Raw genomic sequence first — 18236 nt, 5'->3', positions numbered from 1 at the left:
GCAACTCCTACCTTACTCAAATGACGACAAAGATGGGAGAAGAAAAGGGGAGTGGGACTATGGGAGGCGGAGTTTGATGAAAAAGGGAGAATGCGAGTGAGGAGTATGAGTTAGTATAAGTTAGAATGTTACATATTATTAGAGCTGTGGGTTAATCCAATCCGTATATTTAAACGGGTCGGTGGCCTAAATTCGAACACAATTTAATCATTAAATAGGTCAAACTGATTGACTCGTTTATATCTTGAACCTAATAAGATTAAACCTAAATTTGATTAAAAGATGGATTATCGTATCTGTTATTAACTCGGGTCAAGTTTTACCACCATAATCAAAATATACATCCTTTTATCAGCACGCTCACCGCATGTGACCAACACCCCCGAATGTAAAACCTAAACATCCTTCCCAGTTCCCAACCCTCCTCTTCCTCCCTCCCTTCTCTCTCTTGCTCGCTTTCTCCGATCACCTCAACCAGCAATCTCTCTCCCTCCCTCCTAGTCTCTCTCTCTCTCTCTCTCTCTCTCTCTCTCTCTCTCTCTCTCTCTCTCCTCTCCCCCCATCTATATCCTCTCTCTCGTTCTCCCAAAGACAGAACCGATCTTGGTGAAATCTCCGGAGCCCACACCTTGCCTCGTCATTAAGATCGGCATCTCGAAGTTCCAAGTAACAGTCCTACTCGCTTCTCTTTCACTGTGCAAGCTGCGGAGGTTTTTCTAAACACGTCGTCAAATTTCCGGTAGTACGTGTTCGATCAGTTATTTACTATATCAAGAAAGTCCTAGCGAGTAGTCCCTGGCTAAACATTTTCAAGAAAACGATGTTGGGGTCGGTCATTATTTAAATAGGTTCTCAGATTGGTCGGTTATTGTAGGAAGTTCGATTGGTTTTGTGGCTTTCTTGGTCGGTTATTGTAGGAGGTTCTCCGATCTAGCATAGTATTATAGGTTATTTGTGGTCAAAAGGGATTCGGGGAGCTTGCTGTTCAATCTTTCGGTTTACTCTATCTTCTTTTATGCTTCCTTTGTTGGATATTTTTCCTTCTACAATAAGTCTTCACATTGCGTAATTGTTTGTCCTGTATGTATAGTTATCTTTATTCTTTAATGTCTACTAATATTTCCCCTTTTCTTTTCCTGTAGGAATAATAAGGGTTCTAGATTGCATAAGCAACTTGGTGAGAACAACACCTGCAAATGATGGCGAATATGAACATAAATCATGGTAATACTCACTTATTGGATCGATGTTTCTATTTCGACAAACTTGAGTGAAGAAGTTATTACTCACTTATTGGATCAAGGTTTCTATTTTGACAAATTTGAGTGAAGAAGTTAATACTCACTCATTGGATCCAGAAATCATGGTAATGCTGTTGCAATCTTTAACTTGTTGGTAGATTTCAAGTTATCCATTCCATTTCAAGTTTATCAATAGGACTTGATTTTTGTTCTGCTACAGGAATTTATTTCCAGATCCCGTTCACAGGAAGAAGAGATAGTGTTACTCCGCAAAAAGATTGCTGATGCTTGCTTTAATGTGTGAACTCCCCATAACCTATGGACATGTTAATATGACCTTTTCATTTATTTAGGCTGCCTTTGAGAATAAATTAAATGGTGCTTCATGTCTTTCAGGAGCTTCGGTTACTGAATGAGAAGCACATTTTAGAGAGGAAGCTTTCTGAATTACGGATGGTCTGTGTGCAGTAAGAGTATATTTTGATTGTCTTGTACATATCTTTTTTACGTTCACTAATATGTGAAACTCTATCTTTTTATTATTTTTTTATTTACTGCACCAGGCATTTGATGAGAAGCAGGGTGATGCCATTTCTGGCACCTTAAAAGAATTAACCCAAAAGAAGAGTCATCTTGAAGAAAATATGAAATTGGCTAATGATCTGAAGGTACATATTCTCTGGATCCACTTTTGGAGAATATCTATATGAAATTCAATCCCTTGCTAGCCTCTATATATGTTTAGGAACTGAATTATGCATATCAGCAGTTCATAAGAGATGTCGGATTGATGATAGTAGTTACGCGCTACATGCGAGTATGCAAAGCTTTTGGTATCATTGCTCCATTGGGCAGATGGATTTTTGTTTTTTCATATAATCCGATGCAGAATTAAGGAATTTAAATAGTTGGGACCTACGAACTACGACACTTCCACTCTCTAGGCATGCCCATATCCTTTTTTTTTTGAGGGGTGGTGTGTTTGTTGTGGGGGGGGGGGGTTCAGCATACCTTGTCTATGTTGACAAAAAAAGGAATGCTGAAGTCATCCCTATTTTCATTTTCGAGGAGCTATAATTTTATTTCTTTCGTTATGCACTGGTTTTCACTTTCTTTTTACCAAAACATTTATTTGTATGGTGAACCTAGTGTATGTCAATGACAAAAATATTCTGCATGCATAGACCATTTTCTTGCACAATATAAAATCAAGGGCACTTTTGATGCCAAAAAAAAGCACAATAAGTCCTCTTTTAAATGAAAAAGAAAGAACATTTCTTTTGCAAAATGGGAAGAGATGTGGTCTTTTTGTGAGATACTCGAGTTAGAGCATTGTTTGATAATCTTCATTCAACAAGAATGTATGGCAAATGACATATATAACTAAATATGTAATATTCTTCCAGTATATATTGTCAAGAAACTTTTAAAACTTATATATAAATGTTCCAGTTATAATTCCTTCAATTTTGAATAAGGTTGTCATCTTTATGTTTATACCAGCTGAGCAAAACAGTAAACCAAGACATCATTGTCCTCTTCTTTTGTTTTCTTCCAAGAAAATCTTGCAAAGCAAGTTTGTGTTTGTGTTGCAACTTTTTGTCAGTCTTTATCCAAAATGTTTTGATTCGGTCACAAGGTCTATTTGCTTAACATTTTCTTTTCATGACTGTAGGTTGTGGAGGAAGAGGTATACATATTCACTTCTTCGTTGCTTAGCTTATTAGCTGAGTACGATGTTCGCCCCTCCCTGATAAATGCTTCAACAATTGCGGTTGGTACAAAGGTAATACCAATCCACCACCCCTGTTCTTGTAAAACTTTGCCATCTTATAGAATGTTTCAAATTCAATTGTTTCTAACAGAGGTATCCTGTATTTCTCAATGAAACACCATTCATGTTCTTTCATCTAAACAAAACTTTAGCGTGAGGGAATTTTGATGTAATATTCTATTATACAGAGTTGAACTCCTACCTTACTTTAGCCTATTGACATGACAGCATTCCTGCTTACTTAACCAATTGTTGTTCAAAGAGTTGGCTGAGGAAATTGTTTCCATTATGTTTGTTGTTCTGCGTGCTCAAACATGTCATATGCCAATTAACTTCTTTTTTCTTTTCTTAATTTAAGTTCCTTCTATGTCTGTATCGATAGGTTGAGGTATTCTGATTTCAAATATACATGCAGCGTATCTAAGCTTGTTATTGTGAAAGATTTCGCAGGAACAAGCATCCTTGGGATAACATTCAGTAAGAACATTATCGTTTGGTGTCTTCTAACTTGACTGTGACCTAGGACCAGGATTACACTCATTGCATTAAAACATGTGAAAATGATTTCGTGATTTCTCCATCTTACTCAAATATCTTTTCTCTCATACTATCATATCCCTTGTATGACGCAAATTTGTGTATCAATATATGCGTTTACAAGACAGTAACTAGAAGGTTTTTAAGTAGCTAAGCTGAGGGTATTTTCTGTTTAGTGGGACTTCTGCTTCTGCGTTCTTCTTAAAGTATATATATTGTGGCCTTCTTTATTGCAATCGTGCACTTCTCCTCGGGTGTTTAGATATGCTCTTGAGTACTTACCTACTTATCACTAATTTGCCGTGTGCTTATGATTTGTTTCAACTTTCAACAAAATAAAAGTTTTTGCCAAGTATGATCTGCAAAATGTCTAGTTGATATGCTAACATATTTTTGTTGTCATTTTCAGCGTCTATACCAACATATGCAATTGAAGATTAGAGCATCAAATGTAAGCCTTTTGTTGCATTAGAATGTAGCTTCTCTATTCCGACATAAACTTAAGACTTACGTATAGTAGCTTCACATTTATTAGCTTAGACATAAATGTATAGAGTTGGCTTGATAAGCTTGTAGTAGAATTAATTGCTTTGTGTTGTTGCAATTTGGTTTTGTTGCCATATATTTGAATTAATTTTTTTTTGACTTAATAGAATATAATTCTCCTTCTTTTTAGCTCAATTTCACAAAACTACTCATGTACTTCTAACTTAAGCACTTAACGCCCCTGTTGTATTGACTAAAGTACAATTATTATCTTTTTCATCATATTTGATCAAACCAAAGTTTGAATTTAAAGATTTTTATTAGAGACAAAGTTGTGAAGGATTTGCTAAATTTTTTAAGGTATCTAAAATAATAATGATTAAATTTTAGATGACGAAGATATAATAAAAATATATATATGTTCAGTATATTTGTCATATCTTTGACATTTAAAATTCAATCAATATTATTTTAGATGTATTAAAAAGTCTATCAAATCTTTCACAACTTTGTTTGTAATAAGAATCTTTAAATTCGACATCTGGTTTGATTAAATATAATAAAAAAGATAATGATTGTACTTTAGTCAAGACTACTGGGGTATTAAGTGCTTAAGGTAAAAGAACATGAGTAGTTTTGTGAAATTGAGCTAAGCCAAAGAGAAGTGAAGTGCAATTTTGCTTAAGATATATTTATTTTCTGCTCTATTAGTGAACATATCCTATAAATTTCTCATTGGTGGAAGCCTCATGCATTAGATTATTTATTTTTAAATTGGTAAACATACATAATACATATGACCTACATGTGATTTCTTATATATTTCATGAGTTATTCAGATTTATTTATCGGTGCGTGTGTGATTTGTCCTTTTTCACAACAAATGAAGGCAAGAAAGAAGCTTGAAACAAATAAGGGCGGGAGAGAGGGGAGGAGGGAAGGAAAGGAGAATTTAGTTATTTCTTAATGAATATCTGAGCTTTTTCTCAATCTTTCGAATTTTGTGTTATTCAAAAGTTAATGCCTTCGATCATTTGTTCATAAGAATCATTAAATTAAGGAAGAGCTTCCTTCCAACATTCATGTACGAATCAATAGATTGAGGTTTGATCTATCTCCTTCTATGCTTCCCTGCATTAATAATTATGAATAAATTCTTCCCTGGATGATTTCCTTTCCTTCAATCCGTTGCTCCGCAATTGAAACAATGTGGATCGGTTGTAGGACTCTTACTTGGTTGTCCATTCGAAGGTGGTTTGTTGGTACTCCCTGGTTGAACCATATTCCTAGCTTGGTTGGTACTCGATGTTTGGTTGCCTGAATTGCTTACTTGTTAGCTTTGTTGGTTTTCATGTTGCAACACTATCTAATGTGTCTCCCCTACAGGTAAGGGGCAAATAAACTTAGACTATCCTGAATCTGCTGACAGAGTCCTCCAATATACCTCTCTGCCAATTGATCTTTAGTTTCTACCAAATCATTGTGTGACACTAATTGGTAAAATTCAAAAGTATAATCATCCACACTGCTTGATACGAATAGAAAGCTCTGATGTTTTGTATACTCTCTCATGAGGAATTAAGTATATACATGTATATATAGGGCAGATTATCCCTTAGGTACAATATAAGAATATATACATTAACAATCTTGCATACTTGTGAGGCAAAAAGGAAGTTTGTATGTGCTTCAATTTATCCCTGGAGGCTATATTTTTCCTTCCCATGTCAATACCACATTGCTTTGGTGTGTTGCCACCAGGCTGCAGCCCTTACACAAAAACGGATTACTACCAAGGAAACTCTTTTATTCTCTGGAACTTCTTTAAAATCTAACACTTCCTCAATGACATTTATCCAATCTAAAATTTCATCATGTTGTAAAGTACCATGAAATTCATGAATATCAATTTTCAAGCCTGACTCCTATCGTCAAGATCAACATCTACCCTTCCAGACTCTTTAGCTCTTCTCCGTTGTGCCTCCTTACCATCTAGTTGTGACGAATTTGGATATTTCCCATCAACTGCCTCCGTACCAGCTAATTGTGACGTTGGAGAATGACTTCAACGTCGGTCACTACATGCGGAAGTAGCGTAACTGTTGGGCGGGGGATTTCAACTGTGGTCTCATTTGCTCCACGTTGTCATGTAGATGCGCATCAGCAAGAGGCATTTCTCATTCACATTCATCCGCATGCAGAGTAGGCATAGTAGCATATCTTCTCGGCATGATGCAGAAATGAATCGCAGGCTCTAATGCCAATTGATGCAGGAAAGAATGGAAGGAGATGGATCAAACCTCAATCCTTTTGATTTGAGCATGAGTGCCGGAGTGATTCTCTTCCTTAATCTGTTGATTCTTACGAATATCTGATCAAATGCATCAATTTTCGAATAACACTCACCTCATGACTCTACTTTTGGCAAGTCTGTCCATTAGAAGATGGGTGACACCTTTTGGAAATTCTACTATTACTCTTTAGCAGGAGTTGTTATTATTGGCAAGGTGGAGCTAAAGGTGCAGAATGAAGCTTGCCATATTGGTATCTTTAGAATTAGTATAAAGGTACTTCTGTACACCAAAGGATTTAGGTTAAACTATCCAGATACTGAGTCTGATTACTATCCTACTATTAAAAAAAGATGACTGACGACGGGTATAGATATGTAAGAATCTGAACTTCTGAAGGATATGTGGTGCAAATTTTGAATCTGATGAGTATAAATTCTAACTTCTTTCTCTCAGAAATTCTATGGGAAAAGAATACTTTAAAAAGAGGATTTATAGCATAATCATGCATGGAGAATTGTTGTTTTTTCTGCAATGCAATTAAAAGAATTAGCTATGTTGAAAATGCTTATTCCAATTATGAAGAAATAAGGTAAACATGTGACAATTCTTGAACACTCAAAACAGGATTTTGTGGAGGCATAACTATTTCTTATCTATTTGGATAAAATTAATTCTTGAATAAAATCATGCTGTCATTATTCATGAGACTTTAATCGTATGGTTATTTATTTGAGTATGTCATATGACTGTAGCAGTGAAGGAAACGCTCTATACTCTATAGTTATCTGATGAATAATACTTCTTTACAATAGTGTCTTTTGGTGTTACTACCAGTGTGCATACTAACCTTTAACTACAAGATGTTCATGGTTTTCTCTTGTTATAGCTAATGATGAGAATTTTCAGTTATGTATCAATGACAATGGCAACTTCAGTTAGTTGAATCAATTGCTTTCTTCGCAGGTTAGTTTTGATGATACTGATCATGTTTATGGAAATCAACCTGGTAACGCATCCCGCAGCAATCAACCGATTGCAACTTCCTCAAGAAGTCAACCGTCTCACTCTTTTGCGGTAATGCCAGTGTGGTCTGTTTCTATTGTCAACTTGAATGTAAAACTATTGTTTCTAAATACAGGAAACAAAGCTGAGCAACTTCGATCAATATACTCACTTTCCAAATGATCCTCATATCAACCCAATGTACAACCACACAAGATTTATTCAGGACTATGACGTGGATTTGAAGGATGTAAATATCCCTCCAAACTCTGATACTCATTATCCATTCATTAATAATGACAAGCCAAGGGAGTTGTTATCAGTCAGTACTTGGTTTATTTTGGATTTGGTGCACCATTAAGAACAATGTGATGCACTGTTTTTAGCTAGCCATCTTTTAGCAACTTATAATTTTTTGCTCATCTTTTACACATTGTTGAAAAAATATACCCCCTTTCTTCAGTATGGAATATTTAAGGTGATAGATCATTCCATGAAAAAATTAAAAAATAAAATTTAATGTTCCTGTTGTAATTTTGCTTTTTATGTAAAGATCTTTATAGGAGATTGTGATTTATTATATATACTTCTATGCCTAATCCATAAAATCATGTGCCATTTGAATAAGTTCTAGTGGCTTTTGGACATCATTGGATTCATCTGAGTGTGGATCAAATTGGTGATGTACCAAAGAAAAACATATTTTATCTTGGGTTCTTAGGAGGGTTTCCCTTTTCTCTTATCAAAATAGGTGCGTAGTAGCAAAAATATAGTAAGTTGAATCTTGAGTTGCAACTTCGTTATCTAAGTACTTTTCATCTCCTTTTGGTGACACATGGTCAATCATATAATAGAGAAAAAAACTTCCTGAATCTGTTTAGATATGTATTTCTCGTTGGAAGAAGGGGGTGAGGATTGTTAGTTTGCAAAAAATCATGATTATACGTTTATACATTTATACTCTTATTGCATGCTTTCAGAAAGCATCATGATCCTTGAGTTTACTTGTAGAAGAGAGCATATTTTGTAAGTTCAGTTAAGCGTCATGTGTCAATGGATGATGTCTATTTTGTGATGGATTTTACAGTCATCCTTGTATACCTTCATCTCTTTTTTTTATTGTACCTAGTCACTTTATTAACCAACATGTTAACAATTATCATGTATTCGTTGATGTTTTTGTGTGTGTAAGTTATCTTCAACTTTGAAATTTGGGTTTATAATGCAATTTATAGGAATATTTATTTCTCATATTACTAGAATAGGTAAAGTTGGAAAGAGTTTTATGAGATTATATTTCCAAGTTCGTTTTGTATCCATATTAGGTTTGACATACCACTTGTATGCATGAGTTTAGTATCAATACTTCCGCACCGGTTATATGCCATCAGTTCAGTATCAGTACCTCCACCCAATACATCTTTCAGAACTCTTACAGCCATCGTGAAAGAAATTCTCAGATAATGAATGCATATAATAAATGTATAGTTGTATTGTCCAGATGTCATGATTCCAAATGCATGTAGCGTTATCTGCATTGCACATTGATGATTTTCTTCTTATATTATCTATCTAAATTTTTAGATCCTAATGGGATTACATTACCTATTATTATTATTATTATTACTATTTGTTTTAGGAGTTAAAAGAAATAGTTGCATATCTTGAATTCTTGACACTAGAAAAAGGATTATTTTATGATAGAAGTGAATAGATAGTCATTCTTGTTTGGTTTTTCTTATCCATATTATTAAAATCGGAGGATGATCTTCTTCATTTACATACCATCATGACTCACGAGTCCATTTCTTACTCCTTTCTCAACTTTAAGCTATTCCAAGCTGAAGTTGCTGGACCTAACTTCCTATGAGTGGCTTTTGTGTTATAGTAGTAGCATAGGAAGAGATCCGTTCATTGTAAGAGTTGTAATCCTGTAGGCCTAGTAGTTAGCATATCTTGGTTTTGGTGGTTGGATATATTAAACTTGCTGATACATAGTCATCAGCTATCTAATACAGGGAGGTGGTAGGTATGGCCCTGCAGATACTTTTGAAGATAATATTGGTGAGGGAGCATACCGAAGATCCAGTGCAGACCCTCAGTTACTTGTTAATCAAGCATCTTCAAATGATGGTAAAGGAAAACTACTGAATTAGTAATTACAGCTAAATTCTTGCAACTTTAGTTTGATTGATTACAAGTTGTACTACTAGGTGAGATTTCCTTACCCAGTATAGAAGGTTTTCAAATTGATGGTGAGGCTAAACCAGGATTTCGGTTGCAAGCTTGTGGCTTTCCTATAAACGGCACTACTCTTTGTATCTTTCAGGTATACAACTTTTTTGTCAACCTATGTAAAATTTCTTTGTCTTGTATCTGGCCTTGTGCTTTTAAGTCACAGTATGATTAATACTGGAATCTATTTATAGTGGGTTCGTCTTCTTCCAAATGGGACTGAGCAGTATATTGAAGGTGAGTACTGAAGCTACTTTGAATAGTTCATGCTTATCATATTATATCGTAGCATTTTGTTCACCTTTTGGCACTGCACAGTTTATTGAAGGTGACAACTGAAGTTACTTTAGTTATTTGTTCTTGTATATTCATATCATTTGATATTCTTTATTTTTCTGATGGAGTTCAAATTTAGCTCAAGACTAATTTTGGTCACTTTATCGTCCAATATAGGTGCTTCATTGCCAGAATATGTAGTAACTGCTGATGATGTTGACACCCTTCTTGCTGTCGACTGCACGCCAATGGATGACAATGGTCGCCAGGTCAGTTGAATCATCAAACTAAATTATCTAATTACTGATAATATTTACTTCTCCATACTAGCAAACTTATGAGTTTTGATCATCAATGTTTCCGGTATTTGTTGTTTGTTTGTCTATAAAAGTCTAATTATGTGTGCTTGGAATTCTTCTTATTGAATACTACCTGGCTGACACATTTGCACACCTCCGACGGCTGTACTGAAGAGTGGCGCTGTGTTTAGCAGGAGGTGCTGAATGTGGTTGGGTTATGGGAGTATCAAGATACTGCCATATCTATATCAAGAAGGCACCAGCACAATGTGCACTGACCCGAGCTGGTTAACATGTTGGAATCTATAAAAAGTTCACAGCCTTTTGCAAGTTTTATCTTCTTTAATTGGTTGGAAGTAGTTGATAGGAATATGAATGAGTAAATATGGTGCCAAACACAGGTTGAGATAATTTTCTCATACATAAATACTAATGGAAAGGTTAACCTTTGCAAATTTGTCAAACTAAAGTTATTTCTAAAGAGCATATTAAATTTCTAGACTAAGTAGAGCAAATGTTAATTGTTTCCATACTATGTATTTACTGGCATTGCAATATGAAGGTGCTTTTCTCCTGTTTATTCTGCATGTAGAGTGTCAAAAAAGTTTATCCCAATGTAGGTCCGTAGTAATTTCAGAATATTATTTATGAGAATTGATTATTTTCTGAAGCAGCTTTTAAATTGCTCAGGGTGAATTGGTGAGGCAGTATGCCAATTATCAGAACAAGATAATATGTGGTGAGTATGCCATCTTTAATTACTCCCAATCTTTTGTGCAATGATTGTTTGCATGAGGAGTCACCATTTCGAATATTGTAGATTTTACCTTCTAAATATTGATCTCTCGCCTATTTTGCTCTCATTTTATTGTTTCGTGAAGGAATCTTATGACCGAAATTTCAAAGATATCAACTGTCTATGACCATTTTCTGCAATATTGTAAGGAACAAGAAAAGTATTCAAGGAACTCAGAAATGTACTGATGAGATGCAAGATGATATGGAGTTGGATGAATATGCCATATTTGATTGACCGATTGCATTCAACAGTCATGATATTTTAGTTTATTTAGCATCTCTTTTCTTTCACACAAAATCATATATATTTGTGGAGTCATTTCTATAACTTTGTCTTCACTAATACCACTCTCGAGCATGTTGATACCTTTTTGTCAATTTGCATGTCAGCCCATCTCTTACACTAGGGGTGTCAAAATAAACAAGTGGCTCAGGCTTGGAGTCGGCTGAAGCTCTAGCTCGACTCGGCTCGGTTTATGCTGAGCCAAGCCTGAGCTTATTTTGAAGCTTGATTTAAATTTTGAGCCGAGCATGAGCTGAAGCTCGGCTTGATAGGCTAGTTTACACCCCAAGTACGCACTACAATAGTTCCAGAGTATTCGGAGGGCATTGCCGTCTACTACCACCAAGCTTTCTTAGGAAATAGAGATGTTGCAGCCTTTTGCCCGGTTAGAAGGCAGCCAACTACCGGCTATATGCATATATACATATATATACTTGAACACTAATCAGGTAATAGAGAGTATGTATTATATGATAGAGTGCAAAGAGTTCTGCAGCAATGAATGAAGTCTTTATCAAGTCGACATCTCTCAGTAGAGGTCTAGGCTTGTCAAGTCGAGAGAGCATTGGCTTATGGAGCTAAGGAGCTAACAATTCCTATTTATTTCGAAAGAGAAAGCATTTATTAGTAATACCCATCGCATAGATACTATTGCACATGAAGGAATATGCACAGTAGGGGCAATGACCATGTTAAGCAATCCATAATAACTTATTATACTTCCTTTTTTTGGTTAGCTAAACAATTCATAATTTAGTTCATTTGGTTGGCTTTTGTTCTATTTACAGGTCAAAAATTTGAAATTGGTGTGATTACTAATCACCGAGTAGCTTTAAATTTTATAATTGATTTGGTTGGCTTTTGTTTTATTTACAAGTTAAAATTTTAAACTTTCGTAAAGTTTTATTTAATTTAACTATTTCAGCTTATTTCAGCTTAAATAGGTTGTGGCTCGGCTCGGGCTCGATCTGGCTCGGTCCGGCTTGGCTTGATAATAGGCTCAATTCAGGCTCGGTCTCAGTTTAGCTCGGCTCGAGTTGAGCTGGGTTGAGCCTAAGTAGAGTTAGAGGGCTCGAAATTAATTTCGAGCCGAGCCTGAGTTAGAGCCTGCTTGCTTCGACTCGGCTCGTTTACACCCCTATCCTACACACACTGATACAATAAGAAAGGTAATCTTTTCTGGTCCCTTGATCATGAGAAAGCAAATGCTAGTACGTAACGTAATATGATGCTGCTATGTGATCCTACATACCTCCATCCTCTTTTTTTCCCAATCTAGATGGCTTTTATCTGTTGAGGAAAGCCTTTAAACTTGGCATTGTCAGTCACTTTATCTGTTCAGAATATCTTTCTCTGCTTCAAGGATATAGGCTCTTCTAAATCAGAGTAGAAAATACTTTATGCTAGTCCTATCATCATTGAATTTAGCTGTTACTTAATTGAGCAGTACTGTTCCATGAGTGTAATGACTCCAATAATGGAAGAACCGTTCGCCGCAGTTTGGATTGCAGAGTGCAATTTGTCTGCACAAACTCAAGTCATATCCAACCTCTTGTTTCTTTAATCTTGAAGTTTGAAATTTCTGACATAGTTTGTTATAATGATGTGCTATTTCTTAAACACATAGGAGCTCTTAAATAGTTATGAGTTTTATATTGTTCAACCATTTCATTACCAAGTTCAAAGTTTGTTACATTGTCAGCAGCATATTTTACGATGAGACTTTTCTGTTGTTTTATCTGAGACCAATTATCTTCACGTTCTGCCTGTCCTGGGTCAGCTTCCAGAAATCTTGATCTTAATTATCTTTCACATCATTTAAGGAATTGTTCATGCTGAACTTCAGTAAATTTGAAAGTTGATAATAATTTTAGAAATCAATGCTTGTATTGTTAATTCATTATCCAACCAGGGAGTTCCTTTAGTTGTTCTTTCCTTCTCCTTTTGCCTTTTCAGCATCCTTTTTCCCATCCAAAAACTGTTAATTTTGTTTAAATTATAGTTGTATTTTATTATTTATTCTAACGAAATATGCAGTTAAGAACATGCTTGATACTGTGATGATATTGAATCATATCAGTATCTTTCCTTGAAATGTTGCTTGTGCTTTATAATTTTTAAAATTTTACTTTAGCTATTACAAATTACATGAGTTGTTAATGCCATGTTATTTATGCTATCGCTGACCCATAAAGGGTATGGGTATCATAATTTAGCTTCATTGATTGTTATTCTTCTATAGACTTCTTGAGCTAAATTGTTAGCATTTACAATGATGGCAATCTATTTTCCTTATTGTTTTCTTCTGTTTCCTTCATGAACTAAATTGTTGCAGTCAGTACAGTGAGGTTCGTGTAGGTATCATGGTGTGTATGGATATTTCATATAGGTACCATCTTGAATGGTATGTGATGGGTGCAAATGGGCTCAATCACTATCCGTGTACATATTGACATAAAAAATAGCAATGTAAAGGTACAACTCACTTTTGTATGCTTGACTGTAAGTTATGCAGAAGGAGGTCGCAAACAAAAATACCTATATCTTGTGGTATATCGGATGCTAACATTTTAGGATACCCACTGATAGACAATTTGTCAATGAAACAAAAGACAACACAAATATTCTTTGATACCTTAATATCAATGTTAGATAAACAAAACATAAATATGCATTTGAACTATGTCTAATACCATCATGCCATCAAATTAATTTTGTGCAAGTGTGTGTAGTTGGAATTTGGAAATATAACTAACTCAACTGATAAGTGGATTGCATTGATGCAAGCACACTCATGTCTCATTTGTTGACTTACGTCATCAAAATTATTAGTTGACAAGCATGTCAAATTGTTTTAATGTGATTTCTGGAGTTAGCCACACTTATATTAATCTAGAACATGCGACAAGCTTACCAAGGATTGTCGTGTCGGCCACTAGCACAACACGACACTTGCTGTGGCACTTGCCAACCGTACAAGAAGACTGCCAGCTCCATGCAAGAGATGGACAAGAAAAAGAGGAGAGAGGGAGCCTCCACCACCAATGTTACTCTCCGCATCAAGCCATTGTTTTCGTGCTCTTTTCCTCTTGTCGAAGCCCTAGATAGAGGTTGAAGACGATGGGAATTAGGTGATCCGCTATTCAAGTTATATTGGCAAAGCAAACTCTTTATATTTTCGGCCTGTCTATTGTTTGTAGTAATGCCAATCATCTTCAATCTCCATCTAGGGCATTGATAAGAGAAGGAATGAGCTCGATGGCGACAAAGAGAGAGGAGGGTGATGGCTTTTCTCACCATTAATAGCCTCCTCCAATCGCTTCACAATGATTGATCATTACTAGGAGATGAGAGGAGAGGTGTCGTGCGCCCCTTGTGCCACATGCCGGTATTGGGGTGGCACGGCATTCCTTGAATCTTACTATGAGGCTTCCTTTCTTGTTATAGTTATTGTACTAAATTAAAAGGTCTTAGGTGTGAGCATAGTTAATACATAAAATCCTTTGTCTTTGCTCCTCTGTAGACTTGAAATCTCTGCTGTAGAATTAATGCAACTTTATAAACATATCTTTGGGTCTTGAATTTGCTTTGCATTTCTTCCCTTATGTACCTTTAGTGGCTTTCTGAATATGGTTGATATTCTACAGATCCAGAAATGCAGCATGAAATTGATACATATATTTCCACAGGGAGAGCTATATTCGATCTATCATTATTGGTATGGTCTGGACGAGTAATTATTCTTTGTTCATATTAATGTTGTTTCTTCTTTTAATTTGTACGTCATGAAAACTAGCTTGCGATTCTGTATGAATTTGTTATTCTGCAGATTAAATCATTTGCTACGTCAAACATGAGTAACATTATATCTGTCGTGAAAACTTGAGACTTAAATATGTGCAGCATCCAAGCCTTTTCACTACAACATGGTTTCAAACACGAGTATTGTTAAAACTGAATGCTTATGCACTATGGGCTTGCATATGCCCCTATAACTGACTATTGCTTTTGTAATTTCATCATCATATTCCCAGAGTAATTTTCTTGATTATGAAATAGGTTGATTCTTCTGATGGGTGGGAGCCGACAATTTTAATTTTGAAACGGTCCAGCTACCTAATAAAGGTCAAGCGTACAGAACGAGTGGTAGTTGAAGAGAAATATTCACATGATTTATGTGTATGTTTATTTTTATTTTTTTTCACCCTCAATGATCTCTTATATTATTTAATGCTAGGATTCTTATCGCAATGACCTGTCTATTTGTCTTCACAGATCAAAATTCCTTATGGATCTAGTACCCAGTTTGTGCTAACTTGCTCTGACGGAACAAGTCTACCATTTTGCACAGATGGAAATTCTCAGGAATACATCACAGAACAGGATATTAAGTAACTCTCTGTCTTCTCTTCTATACCTTCTTCCATATCCTAGTAGGCTTTGGTAATCAATCACTGTCCAGATTTGGACCTTTCATTTTGCTTTCCTAGTATTGTTATAGATTAAAAAGAATAAAGAATGGAGAGAATTTAATTTTTTATATTATTAGATTACCTGAGGAACTTGTAGATCAGGGAAACCTAATCAAATGCTTGTAGAGTGCCTGATGTTTGGTCCCTAGGATGGTAAATTATTCCATATTAAGGTAAATTTATTGCTAACATCAGTCTATATCCAACTTTACCTCTTCACACTCTTAGAATGTCTAATCAAAGCATACCTGCACTAAATGTTTTATATGTGACAAGATGTACTTTTTCTCCCTTCTAGTCTGCACTATGACTGTTTTTGGACTTATAAAGGAAACCACCTACACTGTCTGTGCTGTCAGCCACTTCAGACCCTGTTTAGCTGGCAGAGTCAAGCTCAGCTTTGTTAATTCATAGGTTTATCAACATGCACTTGTACCTTGAACCCTGCTTCTCTGTGTTCCCTTTTTTGACTCAGAGAACTGTTGCTTCCAGATTAACATTTATGGTTGCTTTGTTTGTATGATATATTTATATATTCCATAAATGTCCTGTGAAGTAGAATGAATATCTTAATGCCTTCCAGGGACAATGTTAACTATAATGAGCAGTATCTAAAATACAATAGTTTTCTATCATGCCCAGGATAAAAACTTGATGAGATAACTTGAGTTTATATTGGTGAAATATGATAAATTTTCTGGTTCATCCTAGCTAAAATTAGACAAGAAGAGCACATATGTTTTTTTCCTGACAGTTCTTAGCCAAAATAATAATTGCTCAAATCTTTGGGAAAAACTAATATCTTGTCTGCAGAGAAATAATATCACAACTAAGATAGTGCTTTGATACATTTCATGCCAAGAGGAAGCAAGAATGACCTTAGTGTAGTGTTATAGATGAACGGAGTGTGTATTAAATGATCGTGTATTATTCCCTCGTCTCTTAAGAGTGTATCTAAATATTATCTCTCTTTTCTTTTGTAGATTGCGTGATATTATTGTGTTGACCATGAGAATTTTCCAGAATAAGGTATGCTTCTTATTATTTCATATGCTATTTTATCTTGAACCTATGTAATACATAAATAGAAACACAAATATGTCAGTATGCAGCAATCTAAAAGAGTTGTTTATCTTTTAATCTTTTAGCTTGTTGAACAACTAATAGTTCACCATCTTCCGTGAGCAACATTATCACAATATATAACTTGCAACATTTCAGATACTATGTTAATTATGACTTTATAATTCATAAAGCATGAGATAGTATCACCATCTTTAAGTACTGGCTCTTTTCGCAGGCTTTGGATGGTAAAAGGAAAGGCAAGGCTTAGAAATCCAATCCGTGTCATAAAATCCTTGGAAACCTCGAGTTATTCTTTTTAAAGTGGACCACGAGAAGTATTTTAGCAGTTATTCATGTACATGTATATAATTCTTTTCTCAATATTATGTATATTCAAATATAAATTAATCCACTGGGGTCTATAAAGAACTCCTACATGTAAGGATGTGTTTCATCATTTACAGTTATTTGCTTATTTCTAATCAATAAAGTTTTGTTGTGTTAGAGTTGAGTTGTTTTTATGTTCTACCATGTTTAGAAGACAACTATCCTCTACCCCAAGCTTGAATGATTCATTTCCTGGGTCGTTAGGGTGCCCTCCTCTCTTCTCATATACGGGTTGTACTTCTATTCTGAATTAATCCTAACTCGATTGTTTATTCCACAGAAAATATCCCTCCAATTAGATACTGAGTTAAACTTAATTAAATTTACTTTTTTTTTAACGCCTCTTGTAAACTTAATTATCAAAATTTAAATGAAAAATACGAATCACGTGGAGAACTTTTCTAATGGCGTGGCCCACTAATTGGAGAATCTCAACTGTTGGCAGGAAGGTGCGATCGGATTCACGAGAGAGTGAGACGTGTTTCATACGAACTTCCTCAGTCAACTAATTTCAAATATAAGTCGTGACTTATATTTATATAAACATCCGAGTGAATTGAATATTACTAAAATTTTATAAATTTTTATATAAATCATATAGTTGGCGGTATATATTTGAAAATTACATGACTGGGTCACTCGATTTTAAATTTGAAAATAAATTAGACCTTAAAAAGAAATTAAGAGCAAACTTAAAATATTAATTATTTAAAAAAAAAAAAAAAACTCATCATTCTTTTCTATCTGGTCCCTATTACACTATTCTGTCCATCATCTTCCATTAGGAATTATTCGCAGTCAATTTCACCGCTCTGAGAGCAAGGCAAGGGTTCTCCCACCCCCTCGCCCCCTAACCCAAGGACGGCCAGTGGCGGGTGGCAATTTATTCGTATAATGGACCGCATACACCGAGGTAATTCCCGTGTTATTCTTGTCCCTATTCGGAGAATCCCGAATATCTCGGCATTTATCAGGAACTTGTTGGGGATTCGACGGCTGATTTAAGGTTAATTTGGTTTCTTTTGATGTATCCTTGTCTTTTTTTCCTTTTGGGTTTTTTTTTTAAAAATCTTTCTAGATGCTTGTG

The 18236-nt window shown here is 35.2% G+C and overlaps 1 protein-coding gene across 6 annotated transcripts; it reads left to right on the top strand.

Moving 5' to 3' along the window:
- The first annotated feature begins 378 nt into the window (after positions 1–378).
- Positions 379–17266, top strand: LOC140783960 (uncharacterized). Of its 6 annotated transcripts, none has more exons than XM_073131120.1 (20): positions 379–742; positions 1143–1224; positions 1304–1366; positions 1462–1539; positions 1638–1697; positions 1805–1909; positions 2917–3027; positions 3962–4003; positions 7296–7406; positions 7471–7584; positions 9353–9467; positions 9548–9663; positions 9764–9806; positions 10023–10114; positions 10835–10883; positions 14873–14943; positions 15285–15404; positions 15501–15616; positions 16681–16726; positions 16998–17266. In XM_073131120.1, exons 2-20 carry the CDS (start codon positions 1222–1224, stop codon positions 17028–17030), a joined length of 1488 nt encoding a protein of 495 aa, XP_072987221.1. In that variant the 5' UTR covers positions 379–742; positions 1143–1221; the 3' UTR covers positions 17031–17266. The 6 variants fall into 6 exon arrangements, with proteins under 6 accessions (XP_072987221.1, XP_072987226.1, XP_072987224.1 ...); XM_073131121.1 differs by having other exon boundaries at positions 431–739; XM_073131122.1 differs by having other exon boundaries at positions 464–666.
- The last annotated feature ends 970 nt before the right edge of the window (positions 17267–18236 follow it).

This window comes from Typha latifolia, chromosome 3, assembly GCF_019914945.1.
Source record: "Typha latifolia isolate L0001 chromosome 3, TyphaL0001v2, whole genome shotgun sequence".
Lineage (NCBI taxonomy): Eukaryota > Viridiplantae > Streptophyta > Magnoliopsida > Poales > Typhaceae > Typha > Typha latifolia.
Note: the sequence above shows the minus strand (reverse complement) of the source record. Positions and strands in the feature narration are given on the sequence as shown.

What these genes read in the sequence shown, in the direction of transcription:
- LOC140783960 (XM_073131120.1), top strand. An exon ending in AACCGTCTCACTCTTTTGCG is followed by an intron (nt 7,407 to 7,470) that starts GTAATGCCAGTG and finishes TTCTAAATACAG; the next exon opens with GAAACAAAGCTGAGCAACTT. An exon ending in ATCACAGAACAGGATATTAA is followed by an intron (nt 15,617 to 16,680) that starts GTAACTCTCTGT and finishes TTTCTTTTGTAG; the next exon opens with ATTGCGTGATATTATTGTGT.